This window comes from Pollicipes pollicipes, unplaced genomic scaffold (assembly GCF_011947565.3).
Source record: "Pollicipes pollicipes isolate AB1234 unplaced genomic scaffold, Ppol_2.1 Scaffold_3447;HRSCAF=4054_pilon_pilon_pilon, whole genome shotgun sequence".
Classification (NCBI taxonomy): Eukaryota; Metazoa; Arthropoda; class Thecostraca; order Pollicipedomorpha; family Pollicipedidae; genus Pollicipes; species Pollicipes pollicipes.
Genome location: NW_023596297.1, coordinates 34,502,624 through 34,524,323, shown reverse-complemented (window position 1 = coordinate 34,524,323; position 21,700 = coordinate 34,502,624). Strand labels below are relative to the sequence as shown.

The 21,700-nt window shown below is 61.2% G+C and overlaps 2 protein-coding genes across 2 annotated transcripts in view; one reads left to right on the top strand and one right to left on the bottom strand.

The window, feature by feature from the left end:
* Positions 1 to 924: 924 nt before the first annotated feature.
* LOC119092480 (serine/threonine-protein phosphatase 6 regulatory subunit 1) lies at positions 925 to 3,406 on the top strand. The gene is made up of 3 exons (XM_037215442.1): positions 925 to 1,176; positions 1,370 to 1,507; positions 3,281 to 3,406. Exons 1-3 carry the CDS (start codon positions 925 to 927, stop codon positions 3,404 to 3,406), a joined length of 516 nt encoding a protein of 171 aa, XP_037071337.1.
* Positions 3,407 to 15,726: 12,320 nt separating this feature from the next.
* Positions 15,727 to 21,700, bottom strand: part of LOC119092479 (leucine-rich repeat-containing protein 24-like) — a gene marked incomplete in the record, with an annotated part of 71,287 nt that continues 65,313 nt past the window's right edge. Inside the window, 4 exon segments of the mRNA XM_037215441.1 lie at positions 15,727 to 15,737; positions 15,787 to 15,914; positions 16,014 to 16,924; positions 16,926 to 17,656. Of these exon segments, the coding sequence (XP_037071336.1) occupies positions 15,727 to 15,737; positions 15,787 to 15,914; positions 16,014 to 16,924; positions 16,926 to 17,615 (1,740 nt within the window).

Sequence of the window (21,700 nt, the reverse complement as noted above, 5' to 3'; positions counted from 1 at the left end):
CTTCAAAGTTATGTTCTGTTATCAGCCTTCCAAGCTTCAAAGTTATGTCATTTCATGGCATTGTTGTGCTTGTATCATTGATGGTGAGCATGCGTTCTTTGTTCACTGATATTACATACTTTGCTTATTTATAGCAGTGTGATCTTCATTGATTGTATGCTTATCTTCTCTCTTAATTAAAGTGTCATTTTTTCAGAGTGTCACTCTTGAAGAGCTACTAGATGAAGAGGATGTCATACAGGAGTGCAAGGCCCAAAACAGCAATGTTGTGGATTTGTAAGTGCCTGTGGCATGATAAGGATCATTTTAGCTTTATTAGTAAAAACACAATAAATGAAGCCACAAATGATGATGATATGGTGTGATCTGACAAGACACAGTGGGGTGTGAGGGCAGTTGTGATGGTGGTGTGACATAGCACACTGTGGAGTGTGATAGCAGCTGTGACATGACACACTGGAATGTGATAGCAGCTGTGATGTGGTTGGGCAGGCAAATGGTGCAGAAGACTTGACCTGGCTTGCTTCAGTGGCATCCCAACCATACAATATATGCCCATGTTGCCTGTGATCACACTGTGTGCTGCAATGACGGTCAGACGTGTCTGTAAAGGCTGCTGGTACCAGTGATGCGATGCACTGTGGCTTGAGTCTGGGACGTGACTAGCTTGACTAATATTGCCATGGAATGAAGTGTTGTGACGACAGCCTGGCATAGCCATTTGGCTGGTGTTGCTGGTGATGTGGAATGCTGTGATGGCAGCTGGCATTGCTGGACTTGATGGTGTTGTTGTTGACATGACATGCTGTTGAGGCAGCCCACCAGGGCTGGGTGTGTTGAAGCTGCTCATGGTATTACATTCTGTCAGTGGTAGTGTGACGTCACTGACGCCGTGTCGGCAGTCTGACCCGGCCTGAGGTGCTGATGTCGCTGGTGACGCACCTGGTGACGGAGCCGGCTGCCGGCGGCGAGCTGACGTCGCAGTACCGGTACGCCAGCCTTGCGTGTGAGGTGCTCACCTGCAACGTGCCGGCCGTACTGGAGAAGCTGGCGGCTGAGCGGTCCCTGCTGGACCAGCTGTACAGCCTGCTGGAGCGGCCGGCGCCACTCAACCCGCTGCTGGCCAGCTTCCTGTCGCGCGCGTTCGGTCTCTTGCTGGCTGAGCAGGCAGAACAGGTGAGCAGCCGACCAGAGCCGCGGCACAGGCCTGTGGGCGGAGTTACTCGCGGATGCTGTGTGGCGCGGCTGCTGAGGTGCCCTGCTTAAGCATAGCGACGGACAGACTTGGAGCGACGGAAACGTCAGCCATCTCCCACGATGACAGTGGTCGTGTTCAGCGTGTGCCCAGAAGCTCTCACTGTGTTTCCAGACACTGATGTACCTCAAGTCGAAACAGACATTCGTAGACCTGTTGCTGCAGCACCTGGGCACGTCGGCCATCATGGACCTGGCCTGCAACCTCATCTCCGGCATCGCTGAGCCGGAGGCTCGCCAGGCGGCGCTCACGGTGAGGGGCGGACCCAGCGGTGCGCGAGACGCGGCCTGCGCTGCAAGCCCCATTAGTCTTGTCACAGTCATTAAGCTGATGCTTTGTCTCGGTGCTGGGCTACAATGTGCTTATGCCTTCCTTACCTGTCCTCCTCTGTGTCTGTCTAACCATAAGAAAACGCGTGACGGCATTGTGACAAACAGCTCATGCTGCCCTTTTTATATTGCTTACACAGCAATAGTCAGTCCAGCAATCTGCCAGCGAAAGGTGCAATCAGCAGTCGTGCAGCATGCACTGGCACTACCATGCAACCGCATGCACATGCCACACTCCAATAGCATATGTCATACTTCGCCCAAGCAGTCACGCCTCAGCGCGCGCACGTTTCACAGCATGAGCATGGTCGTTAGCGGGTTGTCAAAAGATAAAGGTCGCTTGGGATAGTGGACCAGCTTCTTATGGGTTAGAGGTCAGAATGGAAAATGGCGAAGTGTGAAAGATCGTATGCATATCGTATGTAAACGTTGTGATGCGGGGATTGTACGGGGTGGAGTGTTAGTGACTTGTAGCTGAATTGCACGGAGAAATATGGCATCACAACTTATGCCAAATGTTTCAAGGAACAGGAGATAAAAATGCATATGCACCGGGCATAAGCAGGCTGGACGAGAGTCTTCAGAAAAGGTGACAGCCTTTGGTATTGTTAGCGAAGCCTCGGTGCTTCCATCTACCTTCCCCTCCTATTCAGCTTTGCACCCATTACCGAAATTTGATGGGTATATTTGGACTTATTCGGTAAAAGTGCACCAAAGATATGTGGAATCAAGGATTATGGGCCGCTTTCTGGCGGACTTTGTGAATATTAGCCGGAAAATCCGGCACCCGGCGGCACAATGAAATCCATTTTGTAGCCACAGTACCTCCTAGTGTTGTGTGGAAAAAAGCTTACCTCAACCTTATATCTTAGGAAAGTACTCGTCTCACCAATATTGTTTTTTTACCACCTCTGGGCGAAATCCCTGGAGCGGAGGTGTCAACCACAGAGCCGGACTTTACCTTTCGGCTCTGGCCTGTGACCAGGCATCATCTCCATTCCGTCCAAGTGTTGGTGGCATTGGAGACGCCGCGTGACAGCTTGTCGCTTGCGACAAGCTGGCGTCCTGCAAATTTGTTCCTAGGAAATGAAGCCGCCTGTTCAAACTTTGTCCCGCACGATATTTTGTTTGCCCCGTCCGAACATCTACGACTACGACTTCAAAGAGTGACTGTCCCGTGCGACCTTTGTCTTGTGCGTGACGGTGTCCTTGCTCGCTCCGTTTGCGAGCCGGCCACGGCGCGCCCCTGCAGTGGATAGGCGTGTGAGACGGCGCACGCCCGAGCTGGCTTCTGAGCGGCTCACGCGCCCCTGCAGCGGCTAGGCATGTGAGACGGCGCACGCCCGAGCTGGCTTCTGGGCGGCTCACGCTCCCCGGCAGTGGCTAGGCATGTGAGACGGCGCACGCCCGAGCCGGCTTCTGAGCGGCTCACGCGCCCCTGCAGCGGCTGGGCGTGTGAGACGGCGCACGCCCGAGCTGGCTTCTGGGCGGCTCACGCTCCCCGGCAGTGGCTAGGCATGTGAGACGGCGCACGCCCGAGCCGGCTTCTGAGCGGCTCACGCGCCCCTGCAGCGGCTAGGCATGTGAGACGGCGCACGCCCGAGCCGGCTTCTGAGCGGCCCACGCGCCCCGGCAGTGGCTGAGCGGACAGCAGCTGATGGAGCGGCTGGCGCAGCTGGTCGGCGACTCGGAGCAGCCGGAGCGGCAGGCCAACGCCGCGCACGTGCTCGTCTCCACGGTCACGTGCGCCCGCCAGATGGCGCAGCAGCTGCCGCCGGGCGAGCGCGAGCTGAACCCTCTCGTGGCCACCGTGGAATCGTGAGTACCGCACCCGCCTCCACCAACGTTCTCACGGACTCGCGGGCCGCTGTTTGGGTTGTGGGTGATGTTGTAGCTGATGACGCACTCATGTCGACGTGACTTCGTGTTCGTAAGTGTGACAACGTTCGAAACATAGACCAGCAAGTGTGCTGACCCCGACCAGAGACGAGTATGGAGGGCTGAGCGCGCCGTCTCGGCACAGCCCGCCCTGTGACTCACCCCCTTGACCACCCGCGGTATCTGTTCACTTGCGAGACGCTGAGTGTGACGTGGTGCCCGTGCCGCCCCTGACTCCGCCGCCGTCCCGCAGCGTCGAGCTCGTACGGACGCTCCTGGACGGCGTGCTGGCGCCGGAGCGCGGCGGCGGCCCCACCGAGTCAGCCGTGGTCAACGCTGTACACGTGCTGCTGCCACTGCTGGAGCCGGGCCGGCCGGGCAGCGGCGGCGGCGGCGGCGGCGGCGGTGGCGGTGGCGGACTGGCACCGCTGGAGCCGGCCGAGCCGCGGACCGAGGAGGCGGCCAGCGTGCGGGCTGGTGGCGGCCGCGCTCCTGCCTCGCCTGGCCGACTGTCACCGCACGCTGTCGGCGCCGCCGCCGCGGCCCGACGTCGTGGCCAGCTGGGGCCGGCTGAGCCCGCCGCTCGGCGCCACGCGGCTGCAGCTGGCGCGCCTCATCGCTGCGGTGCTCGCCGCCAACCGACACGCCCTTAACCAGGAGCTGGCGCGGCTCGGCACCATCGACGTCCTCCTGGTGAGGACAGGCGCATCGCCAGCCTAGCTGGGAGCCGCACGGGGTCTGAGGATGGAGACATTCTGCAGTTTGGTTGCGGGTTTATCACGTGTTGAGCTTTTGTAGCATGCTGGGCCCTAAACTGCCATTCTGACCAGGTCAGATAAGATGTGGAAGGGAAGTGCGAGTGGTTGAACTGTTAGTCCTGTTTTCTCCTTTCCCGTTTCAGACAACTGTATTATGTATTCAATCGGAATCGATCGTTTCACTTTGTAAATGGATGCTGGTTTAAGCTGTTCGTATACACTAGCCTTTGATGGTCAGGTATCAGCACGAGTATATCAAGCCAGCAAAAAGCTCTAGCAATCCATGTAAAGCATCCATCACATGTGTGGAAATGCACCCTCGCTTATATGGTAGCATCACGTGCATTCGAGCCTTTATCGCGTGTCATTTAACATTCGTAATTCGGTCGGCAGGATCTGTTTTTCCACTATACCCTGAACAACTTCCTTCACACACAAGTGGAACAGTGTGTGGCCCATATTCTGGAGTCAGCGCCGCAGGAGGGCGACGACGGCAAGAGCTCACACCCACTGCTGGAACACGTGAGGGGACCCGCCTCAGGGGACCCGCCTCTTGTGCGCCGTCCCGCCCCAGGGTGGTGCACTGGGCCGGATCGCGGGCTGTACGAGGCTGTACTTAACGATTCGGGAACTCTTGGTGACTTGATGGCGGTTGGTCTGTACGCGTTATGTCGTACTAGTTAGCTCTAATAAGAACAGAGGAGACAGGAGCTGTTTGTTGGAGTTGGCCAGCACTACATGCGACGTTCAGGTGAACAGACACCAAGAAGTTATTCAAGAATGTCGAACAATGCCATTCACCTGACCCTGGGTGGACCCGATATACGCTTTAAAAAAATCGGAAAGGTTCGTGTCTGACACGTAATGCATGATTTAGTCCTAACTGCCTCTATGTGTAGCATTTTGTCGAATAGGTTAGGCTGTTGGGTGCAGATGCTGTTACAAACAAGATCTTGAAAAAAAATGCTCCATCGCCAGTTTGCGGTCTCTGTTTGTGGCGGTTGGCCTCCAGCCATTTCATCAAAAGCGGCGTGGTCTGGGCAGAGTCGTAAGGGCTGTGCAAACGTGGTAACGTGGTCTATGATTGAATGCATATGGTGTAGATGACACCCATTCAACGATCAAGTCATTAATCTTATGCCGATTAAATCACTTGACTTTCCGTTCTGATCTATGTTGTTACGAGGATTTAGCGTATTGTTTTTGAAGTCGGATTAGTATGCAAATTTGTGTCATGTTTATGGCTACTTCACCGGCGCGATTAAACACTGACCATTAGTTATGTTATGTGATCTCTTTATAGCCTACATTTCCAATGCATAATGGTCGTGTGCGCTATAAATGGTGCAAGGGAACGCGTTCAGTGGTTGTATGACCGTCGCTATCCCTTACCAGCATGCATTCATTGCAGATTTTCACGAATTCGAAGCTGATTCAGAGGATACTGCACGGCATGGAGGATCGTGAGCCGGCTGCCGGCAAATTGGAGCAGAAGTGGTATGTTGCACTGCAACCAATAGCTCCCTGCTCGTGCTAAAGGAAGATACATGGGGGCCGATGTCGCGGCGCAATTGCCAATACGTTATTTCCCCAGCGAAGTCCACGTTGCATCAGGCTGACTTTATTCCTCCATGCCGTTGTATTAATGTACGAGTCTGAGACACCCACGCGTGTGGCGCCAGCGAAGCCTGCCTGGCCCAGCAGCATGTCAGCGCGCATCACCGGTCCTCGCCTGCCACGTGGTCAGCGCGTGTACGCAGCAGCTTGTCCTCGGTACCGTGACGGTCCAGCTCCACCCGGTACCTGCACTGAACCTCCGCGGCACAGGCCGGGGAACTTGAGGAACGCCATCTTCCTCCATATATATATATATATATATATATATATATATATATATATATATATATATATATATATATATCTAATCCTTTTGAATGGATGGGTGTCTGTGATAAGAGCTCACGCTAAGCAGCGCTTTTTGTGTGCCGCAATGCGGGGTACGGTCCGTCCTGCCTTTTGACCTCACATAGCCCTTAGCGCGACCGCTGCCACCGGCCGGATCTGTCGAGGGAAACGATGGAGTGCTTAAAGCGACTCGAACCCGCCCCGCCACGGGTGGGTTTATTGGAAGGCAGGCTATCTAACAAACTGAGCCATCAGGGCGAAGTCATGGCGTTTTCATGCACTAATATTGTATTTAAGATGATGCTTCAAAGTAGCTAACGTCATTCTAGTTCACGTGTTTGTCAGACGTCAGGCGTCTGTTGAAGCCGCGGGCAGACGGCCCAGCTCGACTTTGCCTGCCGCCACGTCCGTCCGTCCCCCCCCCCCCCCCCTGCCGCCCCGCCCGCTGACAGCCACGCCGCCCTGCCGCAGCTGCTGTCGCTCGATGCGGGCCTACTGCGGCCACCTGGTGAGCATGGCCAACCGCGTGTGCGCGGCCGCCGAGGAGGGGCCCGCCGCTGAGCTGGTGCGCCGGCAGCTGGAGGCGCTGCCCGAGGACGTGCGCGTGGCGTGGCACGCCTTCAGAGATGGCCAGCTCAGCCGCATCAACGAGCTCAACAGGGTGCGTGCGCGCGCCGGTGGGGGCGCAGTGCGGGAGGACGGATAGGCCGGCTCCCGAGTCACGAGCGGTGTAATTGGCGTGTGTGAGCCGCGCTGGGGACGGAGAGGGCGGGCCGAGATGCAGCTCGTGCACAGGCGCACAACTGTAAAGGCTCTTCAAGAAGCTTCTCTGATGTTTTCATGGTTGTGTGTTCACGCGGGGGTTTGGTCCATGACTGTGGTCTCTGGTGACTTGTGGATGTCCTACTTAGCCCCTACTGTGTCGTGTTGCGCCCGCTGTTGTCTGCGTACCGTGATGCGGGCGCGGCGCTGGCGCTGGCGCTGACGTGTCCCGCCGCGCTGCTCCAGCCGTCGGCGATGCTGAGTCTTCGGCATGACTCGAGCAGCGACTCAGACTTCCGGGGCATCTCCGACCTGCCACAGGCCACGGCCCTCAGGGTGAGTCGGGCAGCGGCGCGTGACGTGGGAGTGGAGTAGGCAGCCGGCTAGTCAGCCAGCGCTTCCTCGCGTCCAGTTCGTGAGCAAGTTTTGTCTCAGACATGGATTGAGACGGGAAGAGTGTGCTGCTGTGAAAAGGAAGGCGCCATGAAAAGCAAGAGTCGCTATAGTCGCTATAACCCCTGCCGGGCGAGATGTCCCTGAGGTTTTTAGGAATAATGTTGAACCGTGAAACGCACTGTACTCGAATGAAGCTGAGCTTCAGAAGCTGAGTTTTCAGCATTGCCATGCTTTCTGTGAATATTTGAAGGCCGCCTAATTCCACACGTTGCGCGGAGTGACGTCTGTCGGGGTGGCGCCGGTCGTGTTCGGCGCTCGAGTGCCGATATTCAGATGGCTGCTAACGTGCGCCAGGCGCAAAATACGCGTTATGAATGACTGTGTTGGTGGCTTCGTACCTTAGTGCTTTATGGTTGATTCTAGAAACTGCAGTCCGGTCACGTCATGTAAGGTTCATGTGGCGAAACGAAAAAAAACTACTATTTAGTGAGAAAATGAAGAAATCTTCGTGGAAATAACCTTCGACCTTTCATCACCTGGTTCTACATTTTGATTGGCATGCAGCTGCACGTGTTTCGTTGTCGTACGACGCGTTCTTGAGATGTGGCGTTCGACCAGCGTGCATGACGCTCGGAATCCACGACGTAAAATGACACGGCACAGGTCACGCCCGCTGGCTTGTGACGACCAGTGTACAGTCCGGTGTGCCGAGGGCTACACAAGACTTCCGTCCTCTCTCGTAGCGCTCACAGTTTTGAGGGTACAGAACTGAGGCCCAAATTCACTAGTCTTGCCACGACTCGATTTGTTCCTTCCAACTCCACGTAGACCGATGTTCAGTGAGGCTCTTCTGATGCAGCTCCTCACGCGCTACCGGGTGCCGTTTTCCGTTTGGCCCTAGCGCGCTTGGTATGTGAGCTAGCGTGACCTGGTGAGGTTTACCCATGCGCCGCGAAGATGGGAAAGCGTTCCTGCCGCGAAAGTTCAGGTGAAGAACATAGCGAATTTGTACTTATCAACTGCTGGCTGTCATTACAGTAGCCTGCCCTTTGCTCCTCGCAACTTATGAATGCCGCTCTTTGTCATTTCGTCCTGACTCCAGTTTAATTACATGTTCCCGCTTCACGTGCCGCTGAAAGTTAATTGGTAATAGTTCGCGCTGTTTTCATGATGTAGCTCCGGTCCGTGTTCGTGCCTGCCCTTTACCAGCGGCACCGCTCTCCTGGGACTTGGTCTCAGAGATCCCCTCGTCGCCAGATGCTGGGTGAGGCTGTGCGTGCCATGAGCGACCCGCTGGAGCGGTGTGACGATGGCTTCGGAGAGTTCAGGTCAGTTCCGCCAGGTCAGGTCAGGCCGCTGGACTGACTGGTGAATTAGCTAGGCGCTGAGATCGCGCTGGTCACGTTGTCGCCCCGGCTGTCGGGTCACATCTGTCCGACCCGCTGCTCCCAGATGCCGACCGTACCGCCCTTGTTCAGCTGTGTTTTGGTACGCTGCTCTGTGATGCTCGTTGTGATACTCTGTTCGTGTCCAGTGTCCAACCGCAGTCTGCAAAGTAGCTCAGTCATGACGATGTCAACATGGGTGCATTCAGGTGCTCCCGCATTGTGCTGGTCTCCGCAGGATCTTACCACGTTATCTACCGTCCGTGTGGGCATGTTTGGGTGGGTTTTGTTTCGACCCCCAGTGCTGGGACACCGGCACATCGGCACTGATAGCGCTGGGAGGCAAGACATCTGGAATATCCGTCATCAGCAGATAGGCTCAGTGGCGGTCCGTGCTTCAACACGCTGCGAGAAGCTAGACTCCGTCATTCTCGCGTTCCGACGTGGTCCCTCTGACCCGACCCCCTCTCTTGCTGCAGTGTGGACTCACTGACCTTACCACCCCGCCAGCACCATCGTGGGCCTGGCAAGCTGCCCCTCCCCTCCCCCCGCCAGCTCCTGCACGCGTCCATTTGCCCCCTGACCCCCCCCCCCCCCCCCGGTGTACCCTTACGCTTCCGTCTCGTCTCTCTGCCGCTCAGGCATGGACCCAGCTGCCGCTCTGAACATCTGTGTGAACCATGTCTGTGTATGGTCATGCACCATACCCCTGACCTTCACCTTCCCCGCAGCTCCCGTTTGTTTCTCCTGACTTCCTCCCTCCGCAGCTCCGTAATGAGCCCAGCTGTCCTGTGAAGACCAGCGTATACCTCTCCACCATGACCTGACTGCGCGACCTGTGCTCCTGATCTGATCCGGCCGCCCCGCAGCTGCGGCACACACCCGCTGACCCTCCGGCTGTCCCGCAGCTGCGGCGTACACCCGCTGACCTTCGGGCTGCCCCGCAGCTGCGGTGTACGTCCGCTGACCCTCCGGCTGCCCCGCAGTTGCAGTGTACGCCCGCTGACCCTCCGGCTGCCTGCAGTTACGGCATACACCCGCTGACCGTCCGGCTGCCCCGCAGTTGCAGTGTACACCCGCTGACCCTCCGGCTGTGCACACCCGGTGGCCTTCCAGCTGCCCCGCAGCTGCGGCGTACACCCGCTGACCCTCCGGCTGCCCCGCAGCTGCGGTGTACGCCCGCTGACCCTCCGGCCGCCCCGCAGCTCGGGCATGGGCGCGCTCTCGCCGGCCGGCCTGCAGACGCTGGCGGCGCAGGCCGAGCTGCGCCCCACCGCCGCCGAGCTGTTCGAGCAGCGCTGCGCCGAACGGCTCGGCGGCGGCGACGACTCGCCCGGCTGCTGGCCGTCCCGCGCCGGCCTCGGCCACTCCAGCAGCGACGAGGACGACGACGATGACGAGTGCGGCGTGCGCATGGAGGTGGACACGAGCGACCCGTGGGCGACCGGCGCCGGCAGTCCCGGCGCGCCATCCGCCATGGATACCAATGTGTGGCGCTCGGCGCCGGCCGCCGACTTCGGTGCCGACCGCTTCTGGGCCAACTTCGACGCTTTCGCGGCGGCGCCCGAGTGCGCTGACTCGCCCGCCCACGGTGGGTGGATGGGGAGGGGTGGCGTGGGGGCACTGCCATGTCACTGGGGAGGGCTCAATGTCCACGCGTTCCCTCGGAAGCTGGGGTAAGCGTGCAGTCTTGGGAATTTGCGGTCTGTCGGGTGGATAAGCGGCGGCACGCGACGGAATAATGGTCTAACTGGGGCGGACTCGTGCGCCGCTGCGGAGAAAGGGCCACGGGGTGATCCGCGGGGCCCGTGTAGCTAGTGCGTGTGTTCCTCCCACCCCCGTCTACCTGAGAAGACGAACGCCACCGCCTGCGTGGGCGCGCGTCTGCCAGTTCCCGCCGCCAGTGGGTTCAGTGTCGGACGTGCGCGTCCGCGTGAGGGGATGGGCGCAAAATGACATTAGAAGTCGACGCGCCCTAGAACCCCAATCATCATCATCCGCGTGAGGGGAGCACCCGGTGAGCACCTCCGTCACCGCCCGCTGTCGCCAGGCGTGAGCGGCGACTCGCAGACCTCCACGGGCCCGGACCCGCCGCGGCCGGCCGGCAGCTCGCCGCCCCACTTCCCCGTGGACTTCTCCAGCGCGGCGGCGTTCGGTGAGCGCCTGACCCGACCCGACCTGGCCTGACCTGACCTGGTCTGGTCCGACTTGACCTGACTCGAACTGAGCTGACATGACCTGACCCGATCTGACCTGGTGCAGTGCGAGCTGCCCGGCGCGGGTTCGGCCGGTGGGTGACCCGACTGGACTTGGGCTGGACCGCCTTCGCTGGCCGTCAAAACACTAGACGTTGGTGATCCGGTTCGTGGCGGTAGCTGGATGGTTGGTGCTGCATGCCAGTTTGAACGGGATGCAGTTGTGGCGTTATCTTCGAGGACGCATTGTATGAATTAGCATATAGCCGTGATTCGCAGAATGAACGCTGTAAAGATTGAGTCAACTTGCCATGCCTCAGCGTACTTGTACCCCTAACTGGGCATTCTCAGCCACGTGATACCAAGGATTGGGCGGGAATTAACAGCTATCCAACCCATATTGTTGATGTATGCGTGTGTCTTGTGTTGGGTGTGTATCGGTATGCGGCTATTCCGCCGGTGTGGACATCATCACCTCCTTGTCGCTACAAGGTGGCTTGCCAGAACGGCGCAAACGTTCCTGTACTCAGCACCCACTCGCACCAGCCACCACGAGTCGCTGTGCTGCCGCGATGTTCCTATTGACCGCGACATGACCGCGTGCCCTACATTCCCTGACTCTACCGCAGGCGAGTCGCCGAGTCAGCACACTCCAGTCGAGTCAGCCGTGCCAGCGACGGAACGGCTCGCCGATTCGGACCGGTGAGCCACCGGGCGCACTGCGCATGCGTCGTGTTGATGAGTGGCGGCGTTGTTTGGCGCGTCAGCACCGTCGGGCATGCCCGGGCGGGAGATCGGCGGATTGTGTTTCGCCGGGCGTTTGACTGCGGTGCTCACGCCGGCTTGCATTTCGACGCCGAAGGTCGTGCATGCGCAAACACGTGGTGTCGCGCGGGGGTCCCAGCCCCCTGATCTGACACGACACAAAACACTGACGACCCGCCCGGCCTCCAGTGCCGCGGCGATGGGGAGTTCAGAGTCGCCTGGACCTCGGGTGCCGGTCGGCGAGAGGGTGGACAGCACCGCCGCCAATCGCAGGTCAGTGTCCCGTCTGTGGCGGTCTGCAGTCATCTGCGGTGAGTGATGCCTGGTCACGGTTAGGTATGCCGTCTCCCGCGTGTCCTTGATTCGCAGAGATGTCAGGCATGCCACCAGCGGGTGTGGGCGCGCCTGGCGACCAGCGACCAGCAGCCACAGCTGCATGCTGGGTGCCGCGCTCCGTGACCGTCACGCTGGGCCACGCGCCGGGCGCCTGCCGCGCCGACTCGTCTCCCGCCTCGTGCGGCGGGTGTGACCACAGACTCGCTTGTCTGTTGATTACCGCACCGCTGCACGGGCCGTCCGTGTTATCCGGGATTGAACGCTTTCTTGCGTGAAAGTGATACTGGTCGAACCTTTGTGAGGCCGTTGCGAATGTTTCCGGCAAGTGAGGGTCAGCCATTTAGTTATAATGTAGCCGAAACGTGTTCTCTTTTTTAATTGTCCCGTGCTCATTCTCCGTCTAGGGCTTTTCGCCACAGAATGCAATCGTTTTATGACTGGTCCTAGTGCGAACGAGGCTAGAATGTATCATTCAACATGAGCTGCTGCGGGTGCTGGTCAGTGCGAGCCTCGCCAGCGCCCGCAGCTGCACTGGTCGCCGCTCCATGTCCGACGCGTGCCGCCCCATGCACCGTCCCGCCGCGTGACGCCAGCGCCTGTTGCAGCCCGGCGGCCGTCGCGCCGGAACCGTCGGCGGCACCCAGCTCCGGTACCGCGCCGCAGTCGCGCCCGGCCGCCGAAACCGACTAGCCGCGCCGCCGGCCGCGCCCTGTGATACGTATGCTGGGGCGCCGCGCCAGCCCGGCCGCGCCAGGCCGGCTCAGGCCGCGCCGCGCCAGCCCGCGGCGCGCGCGCGAGTGTACAGCGATTACCTGAGTACAAGGCTGGCGGTGGCCGTCTGGCCGCCGCGGAGTGCGTGGCTCGCCGTGCTGAGGCGCGGGGGAGGCGCTCGGCGTCGGGCCGCGGCCCCGGCTGGAGCTGGGCTCACGCGGCCGGCACCCTCGCCCGTAGTGGTAGTTTGGCTGTGGTGAGCGTGGCGGTGACCGCAGCCGGGAGCAGGCTCGAGGGGGGACCGAGCCGCCGGGCCGCGCGGCCCCCGGCCCGGCCGACACCGGGGTCGGTCGGGGTGGGGGAGGGGGCCGCTTGCGAGACTCCTGCCACTGGCCGAGGCGTTGCCGACGATTCTGACGCGTTTTGTACCGTTTTACGATAGGAACGCGTGACATTCATTTGCTGTTTTCTCCCTCGCCGGTTTAAGCTGCTGAATTTTCGTGTTGTGTACATTCCGAGATTGTGTGGGTTGTTTTAGTTTTGAGCTGCCCCGACCACTCCAGCCCCGAACCTCATCCACTGCCTGCTAGCATCAATATCTGTCTGACTCGTGCGTGGTGTGCCAAAATCGACGCGAACGCGGTGCGATGCCGCTGTGGAGCGCTTTGTTAGCCAGTCGCCCCATTCTTGTTCTCCTGCTCGCTCGCTCTGTACACTTCCCGCGCTTCGTCTCATCACGACCTCACGCACGCGTCTCGGCCGCGGCGGCTGTAGTTGATCGTTCTGCCGACAGGCGGCGCTAGCGAGGCGGCGCCCTCGACTCGCGGGCGCGCTGCCAGCCAGCGTTTTGTGCTCCAGCACCAATACAGTGTAGTCCGGCCGGCCGCTCGTTTTTGTCCGGAGGTGACGGACGCCGCCGTCAGCCGGGAGACAAACAAGGCACGCCGTGCCAACCGCGGGCGAGCCACGGGTGTACCGCGCGTCGTGGCCAGCGGACCCCGCGGCGAGCTCGCCGGGGCCGGGGCCAGCGCCAGACAGAGCCCGTCCGCGAGTGGCGTCACGCGCTGGTAGAAATCGACCGCCGGAGGGAGTTGGAAGTGCAGCAATGTCTGGGTGCCAGCAAGGCTGTTATCGCGCTGAGCCGGGCGCTCGCCACCGAGCGGCCTGTGTGTCACGATGTTAGATATCGAAACCTCTGTTACGGGGAAATTTCCGTCGTCCGAAGCTTACTTTGAGCAGAGTGAAGCGTTGCCTAAGGGTGATAAGACTCGGAACAGACCCAGGTGGTCGCTCCGGCAGTGAAGGACTGTGTTGCAACAACGAGCGTTGCATTGCGTGTCCTTGCACGTAGCGGACGCAATACCTGGGCCTGTTTCGCTGTTCATCCCCTTCACGTCTCCTTAGATACGGATGAACGTGTCAAAAGGGCATGGATTATCTCGTCTTCATCTCCCCATCTGTCCGTAGTTCACCAGCCACTAGCAGTTGACGTGCGTGACTGAACTGCCTTGAGCAGTACCTCGCACGACCCATACTATCGTGTAAAATGGACGATGTATTGACAAAAATATATGTGAACACCGCAGCCTGTCCGCCCACACCGCTTCAGGGCGAAGCTCGCACAGCGTGGCGCCGCGCCGTTTGTACAGAACGTGACGCGATGACTAATCAGCGCCGACAACTGTCACGGAACAACAGACGATAAAAGTCGCCCTTTGGCTGGTCGGGCAGCTGGGACCGACTGGAGTGCTCGGGCACACTGGTGAGACCTCATCCCCACCCACGGTCCACAGCAGCGCGCCTACGTTGAACACACCAGGTCACTGCGCAGAGCTGAGAGAGCGAAGCCGCGGACACGGCGCCAGGCAATGTAAACAAATCATCCATTTTTTGCAACGTGCAAAAAGGCGATTAGCGCGATCATTGGCTAGGGCCTGCACTTCAAGCCGGGCGATGGGCCTGCGCGCGGCAGAGGCGGGCGGGTGTAACGTGGTCACGTGGTCCACTGTCCTGGTAATCAGCTGCGCACGCTCGCAGTCGTCGCATGGATGGCCGGGCCGACGGGACGCCGCAGTCGTCGAGGAGCTCCAAATAGGCTGCATCAACAATATCAGGAGACGACGCTTAAAGAACAACAGGGATGAACAATACGAGGAGACGTCACCTGCTCTGTGACAAGCGAGGTGAGACAGTCATCAAGGACTGGAGTGATGCACAATAATCAAAGGGCGCTGGTACCATTCCAAACGGATAGCGGACTGCGAAAACGAAACGAAGGCGACCACACAAGGAGGCGAATCAAGACAAGAAGTGCGACAAACCAGTCGGGTACCAGCGGACGTTTTCTGTCGACAGACGGGCGGCGTCCGCATCAGCTGACAGCGTGCCGCCCCTTCCCGTGCCGTCCAGCACCTGTATCCGGGGTCCGGACGGGTGTGACTAGTGCTCGCCGGATCACACCACGGCCCGCCTCCCCGCGAGAGTCGGCAGCGGCGCGACGTCTTCCGAGGCGTCGGCGAAGCTCGGATAGGAGTGACACCCTCCCGAGATCTGGCGGCCGACGTCCATCGCGTCCTCGCACGGCTCATCTAGAGCTCGTCAGCCCAGTGCCAAGTGGCAACGTTCACCATTCCTGCAGCCGTAGAGTCTACCACAGACAACAACGAGGTGACGACACGGAGAACATATCGAGGACACATTCCCCGCGCGGTTCGACATGCAGCGTCGCGTCGAAATAAACAAAATATCACAAGCAGGCGGTCGCTGGCGCCGGCGCCCGGCGCAGCCCAGCACCGCGAGGTCCCGCGTGACGTCACTCCCCGGAATGACGTCACACTTCCGTGCCGTCCTCGCCCTCGTCCTGGAAGGCTATCACGTGGCTGCCGTTCATATGCGGCTTGGGCATGACGGGCGGCGTCACCTTCTTCGGCTTGGGCATGACGGGCGGGGTGGGCTTGCGGGGCCGGTGCGTGGGCGGCGGCGCGGCCGGCGCCAGCGGTGGCAGCGGCGCCACCTCATCCCACTCCTCCGGCTCCTCGCGCAGCGGCTCGATCAGGTCGGCGCTGGCGGCATGCGGCCGGCCAGCGGCGCGCGGCGTGGCGCGAGGCTCGCCGTCCAGCGCCACGTAGTAGGGCGGCAGCGTCTCGGGCCCGTTGGAGCTGAGGCTGAGCCGAGAGCTGCCGTCGGCGGTGGTGCGCGGCCCCAGCGTGTCGTACACGGGCTCCGGACCGCGGCCGGCACTGCCCCAGCTGGGCGTGCGCTGACGGCGCGGCAGCGTCACGTAGCCAGGGCGCACGCCGCGTGCCGGCGTGGCGACCAGCCGCGGCTGCGGGCCCGGCAGCAGGCGCGTCTGGTCGGGCTGGGTGGAGCTGGACGAGCTGCCGGCCGGAGAGCTGCGGCCCGGCCGGCGTGGCAGGTGCAGCAGGTCCGGGTAGTCGCCGCGACGCCGACCGTCCCACGTCATCGGCGAGTCGGGCAGGCTGTAGCGCCGCGTGCGCTCGTCGTCGGCGGCGGCGCGGCGCGGCTGCGTCAGCACGGCCGGCGTGCGCACGCGCTCCATCTCGATGTCGGTCTGCGGCACCTTCTCGTACTCGCCGAGCCGCTCTGGCTTGCTGTCGGCGCTGATGGACGCGCCGTACGGCAGCGCCGGCCGCTCGTCGGGCACCGGCTTGTCCGGCTGGCTGCGCTGCCGCCGCCGCCAGTAGCAGCAGCAGAGCAGCACCACCAGCGACAGCAGCAGCAGACCGACGGCGCCGATCACCAGACCGAGCAGCAGAGGCCGCGAGAGGCGCGCGCCGCCCGACGGCGTGCCGCCCGGCGCCGCTGGCACCACCGCGCCGGCGCCGCCGGGGACCACCAGTGTCACGTTGCGCTCCACCACCCCGCCCGGGTTGACACCGACGCAGAGGTACTGGCCGGCGTCCTGCGCGGTGATGTTGCTCACCGTCAGGTTGGTCCAGCGGTTGACGGTGCCTTCCTCGCGAATGACGTACGTCTGGCCGGTGAACGGGATGCGCGTGTTGTTGGCGATGATGCGGCCGCTCATCACCCAGTTGGTGTCGGGCGCCGGGTTGCCGGAGATCTGGCAGCGCAGCGTCGCGTTGCGGCCGACGTGGGCCACGACGGTCGGCTCGGGGATGTAGATCTGCGGCCGGCAGGCGAACTCCTCGGAGCGCGCCACGCGCCACGACTTGGTCACCAGCCGCTCGGGCTCAGGCGCACGTGGTGACCTCCTGGTAGAGGCTGTGTTCCACCAGCCAGTCGCGCAGCAGCCGTAGGTGGCAGTCACAGCGCCATGGGTTGTCATGCAGCGTCAGCCACTTGAGCGACAACGACTGGAACACGTCCGACTCGAGCACGGCCAGCTGGTTGCCGTTGAGGTGCAGCTTCTCAAGGCCGGCCAGGTTGCGGAAGGCCTTGGCAGCGACGCTGGTGAGTCGGCAGTCGCTGAGGTCCAGCCGCTGCAGGTGCGCCAGCGGCGGGAACTGCAGCGGCGCCAGCGTCTGCAGCGGGTTGCCCGACAGCAATAGCTGGCGCAGCTTCTCGTTGTCGCTGAACGTCTCCGGGTGCAACTTGGCGATGGCGTTGTTGGAGAGGTCTAGCTGGATGAGCAGCCTCAGGCCGCGAAACGCGTGCCGGTCGATCCTGGCCAGGCTCGAGCGCCGAATGTACAGCTTCTGCAGGTGCTCCAAGCCGACGCTGTGGAACGCGTCCTTGGGCAGCTCCTGGATGTCGGTGCCAGAGAGGTCCAGCACCTGGATGTCAGGACTGAGGCCGCGCGGCACCGCCGTCAGCCCGATGTCGATGCACTCGGCCTTCCGCTTTCCCGACACCCACATGCACTTGCAGGCGGCCGGGCAGGAGGTGGTGAAGTCGCCATGAGCGGGCGCCGCCAGCGCCAGCAGCAGCAGCGTGGCCGCCGCTCCGGCAAGGCCCGCCATCGTCGCCCCGTGCGGTCACGTGACGTCGGACGGTCAGACGTCTGAAACAGAGGGGGCTGCGTCAGACGCGGCGAACGCGCTGAGACTGGCGGTAGCACCGGGCTCTGCTGATGCGATCAGTCGTTCAGTGCTGATTCACGGAAGTGGCGTAACAACGTTATCTCGCCGGGCCCGCGCGGGGCGTCAGACAGGTCTGCGCGAATTATGGCGCTCACCGCATTACCGAGAAGATATGCGACGGCGCTTCCGAGAGGAGAGTTTCTCGCAAAGTCGCTCGTGACACGGACGATAAGGCGAGCGTTTCAGATGCAGACGATACCCGCCGTCGGAACTCAAGTTAATGCATAGTTCTGAGCCCTCGCTACAGCCGGCGTCCTTCGTACTGCGCCGCAGTGCTGGTCTGGGACCCGTAGCCTACTTCGGAGCGGCTCCGGTTAATGCCCGAATCATGCCGCGTGCCGCCGGAACAGGCCCCGTGGGGCCCCGCCCAGCGAGCTCGACGCGGGCGTTACCCTCGCTGAGGTCGTGGCCCACCACATGGAGTGACGCACGGCCTCTGGACTACCAGCGCTGATGTCCCCGCACGGCGGCCGGCCACCGCACTGACCACGCCGCATGGATAAAGGTCGGAGGTCACGCGGATTCTCATTGGATAATTAGCTCAAATGCACGGCGCGGCCGTTTGGGTGTTACGCGGTCGTCACTCGGGAGCCACTTTAATCCCATCCCACCGGCGTTTGACTGAATTTAAAGCGATTAAAACAGTGTCGTCCAGCCCCACTGCGTTATGGAGCATACGCCCACCGCTCGACAAGCTTGATGCACTGTTAACAAAAGAAAATAGTAAAAAATGTGGAGAGTACAGACGTCAAAAACACATGTGTTTCAGTCCTCGTTAGAAATATCAACCTGATTGTGCACTGCATGTGAAGTCAATTAAATCTCAGAATGTGTACGCTATAAATCTATATATCTGCACATTGCGTGTGCGTGTGTATTACGTACCCATTATTGTTACCTAGATACCTAATCAACGTGAGCACCGCCGATATTATCGGATGGCATGTTCCACATACGTTCACTGAACTGTCGCACTGATGTCCTGGTCAGCGGGAATTTACACCCGGCGCTGAACTGCGCAGTATTTCACCAACGAGGGGAGGGGGGGGGGGGCACGTCGGCCTGGGCGCAGCAGCGCGGGCCACCAGACCCTGCCGGGGGCACACCGCCGGCGTCTCCACCAGGGGCCTCGCCCTCTCTCCATTAGGGTTAATGTGATTATTTGCGCGTGCGGGGCCGACAGTGACGGATGAGGGCGGGCCGCGCACCTGTCTCCGCCGGCGGACGGTGAGGCGGGCTGGCGGGAGACCGCCCTCCGCCCGGCACGTGTCACGGCGCGGATGACGCCGACGCTGGCCGACGCCAGCCCCATCAGCGTAGGCCGGCAGTGTTTGTTCTGCCGGTCAGGTCCGGGGCCGGCCCCGGGCGGGCTCAGGTCACGAGGTCACAGCGCCTTTGTGGCCGTGTGCATGACGCGCGCGGCTGACTCTTCATAAGAACGGCTGAGGACCGCTGAGTCGATTTGACCGCCGTGACCCCGGCGTTTCAGACGAGCTGTATGCACGGCGGCGCTCTGACCCGCCGGACCTCCGCGACCCTGCAGCCGCTGAGTTATGCCCGGCGAGACCACCAGCCGAAACGGTGGCGTCAATGAAGAGCGTCTCAATGGCCGCAGTCAGCCTCGACAGGCGCAATCAACGACTATTGGGAGCGGGGCCGCTGAGTGGAGAGCATGACCTCGGACGAAACGTCAGGCTCGAGCAGATTTGTCACACAGCGCACTGATTGGGGTGACGGCAAAAAGCTGTTTACGGAGTCACCAGGCGGTGACTGTATGCTCGGGCCGCGACCCGAGCAGCGTCGCTACATTTGTCAGCGATGCTTACCCAAGCAGGGCTTCGTGTTGAAGCCGGCACTGGAGGCTGGAGGCTCGGAGAATCTCTGTCGGCCTCCCGTGCGCATGGGTATTTAAGGAGAACGTTCCGGAATTTTTTGCCATTTGAGAACCGTTGGAGTGCTTGGATGGAATGTCAGACCATATAAGGCCGGTGGTGAGTAATATTAGGTGCAGAGTTGCCTGAGCGGCACACATTTGGCAGTGGTTTGTCCACTCGCTGCGGTCATTTTGAACAGCACTAATGTCCCTCAGTCGACAGCATGGCCAATGGAAATAATTGGCAGCGATGGCAAAATGCCTGAGCTGCGATGAGGTATAGACAACCTGCAAATGACGAGGCCTACTTGAAGGACACCTGCCAGAATGCGATAGCATACGGCGCTAGAGCTGAAGCAAACGTACGGTTGCCTTACAACATCTCACCGCAAATCCGGCTTATCAAAAAACGCCGTCGTTTTTTACGTCACTTTTCACGGCCCTCCCGATGCGCCCGGAGTTTGTGAAGACGTGACATGGCAGGGAGGGCCAAGGTTTCCTGCACGAAGATAGAACCGGACGTCTTAAAACAGAACCTGCTTTTGCATCAGACACCAAGAAACTAAAGCCACCTCAACGCGGAAGCCCAAGCTCCCCCGCCGGGAGCCCCAGCCACCTCAGACGGATTACGACATGTCGTATGCCACATGCGGCGGACTTATCAGACCGTTCTCGTTCCGGAGCGGAGGGCGGCTCCCCGCTCGCAAGCCTTGCCTGCGCCTAACGAACCGGACCAGCCGGCTGAAGTGGCACGGGTCGAGCCGGACCTTCCGGCCACCAGACACTCGCGGGGCGACTGCCTCGTCCGAACGTCCTCCAGAGCGCCGCGCCGGTCGGCGGTCTCCCGTTTAACGCCGTCCGCACGCCGCCGCCGAGCTACGCTTTTGAGGCGTCGTCTGAGGGCGTGAGTGAAGCCCTCCCGCTGTCCGCAGGGCAGAGCCGGAAATGCGCCACGGCCGCCAGGGCCGCCAGGGCCGCGCGAGCGAGAGGGTAAGCTGCCAACGCGGGCGCCAGGTATCGCTGGCCGCAGCTCTAGAGTTTCCCACCATCCACACGCCGGCAAAAAGTTTTCCGCGCCGCTGAGGTCATTCAGCGGGGCTTCCACTTGGTACATACCGACGGTGTCTCGCGCTTCGTCGCTATTCCCAGTGCGCCGTACAATCCCATTTGGTAAGTGGAGGACCCCCGCGGCGCCGGCGTCCCGCGGCACATATTGGGGGGGGGGGGGGGGGGCAAGACGCCAGGTGGAGGGCACCGAGGGAGGCGTCATCACCGGACCCCGAGCGCGACTGGCCGTTATCTGTCGACACCCTGGCTCGTGTTTGTCGCCAGGTCATGAGTGTGGCGTCGAAGCGGCGCCGCTGCTGTTTATCTCCGGTCTCCGGAGACAGCCGGGGTCGGGGTCGTGACGGTCACTCTCACGGTCACGAGGCGGTGGCGGAGCGAAGCTGATGCGCTTCTCATTTCTGGAGTTTGCGTCCCTAGCGTGGGAGGCAGCCATCGGAGCGTGATGGCATGGACAGAGCAGACAGCCGAGATCGCCGCTGGACGGCGTTTGCAGCAGGACCTCGGTGGTCACTCTGGAGCGCAGGACGCGGCGTCACGACCGGCGAGTGCGATCTGCAGCGGTCTGATCGAGCGATTGGACCCACGTCTTCACTTCGGATGTCCCGACATTTCACTCAGGCGCGCCAGCTCCACACTTAATCACGCCCCTCCCAATCGCCTTTCATCGGCGGACCGGACCTAAACGGCCCGGTCCAGTCGGTCCAGCCGAGCGCCGAGAGCGCCCTCCTATTGCGGCGGTGGCCGGCCGACCGCGCCGGCGGGGTGTGCGCACTATCTCCTGCGATCGCGCGGTGTGCCGCTGCTCGCGGGCGGCCACCCGCCGGTCTGCCGGCCCCGGCCGCGCTGCCGGCCGGCTAACGGTGCGTCCGCGCTCCTTCGCTTGGCGGCAGAGCGCGGCAGGCGGCAGGCGGACAGGCGGACGGGCGGACGGCCGGCGCTGCCTGCCGTCAGCCCGCGTGAACGTGTCGCACCAGCCGCACGGTGGCGCGGTTCCAGACGCGCGGCCTTGGCCGTATCACAGGGA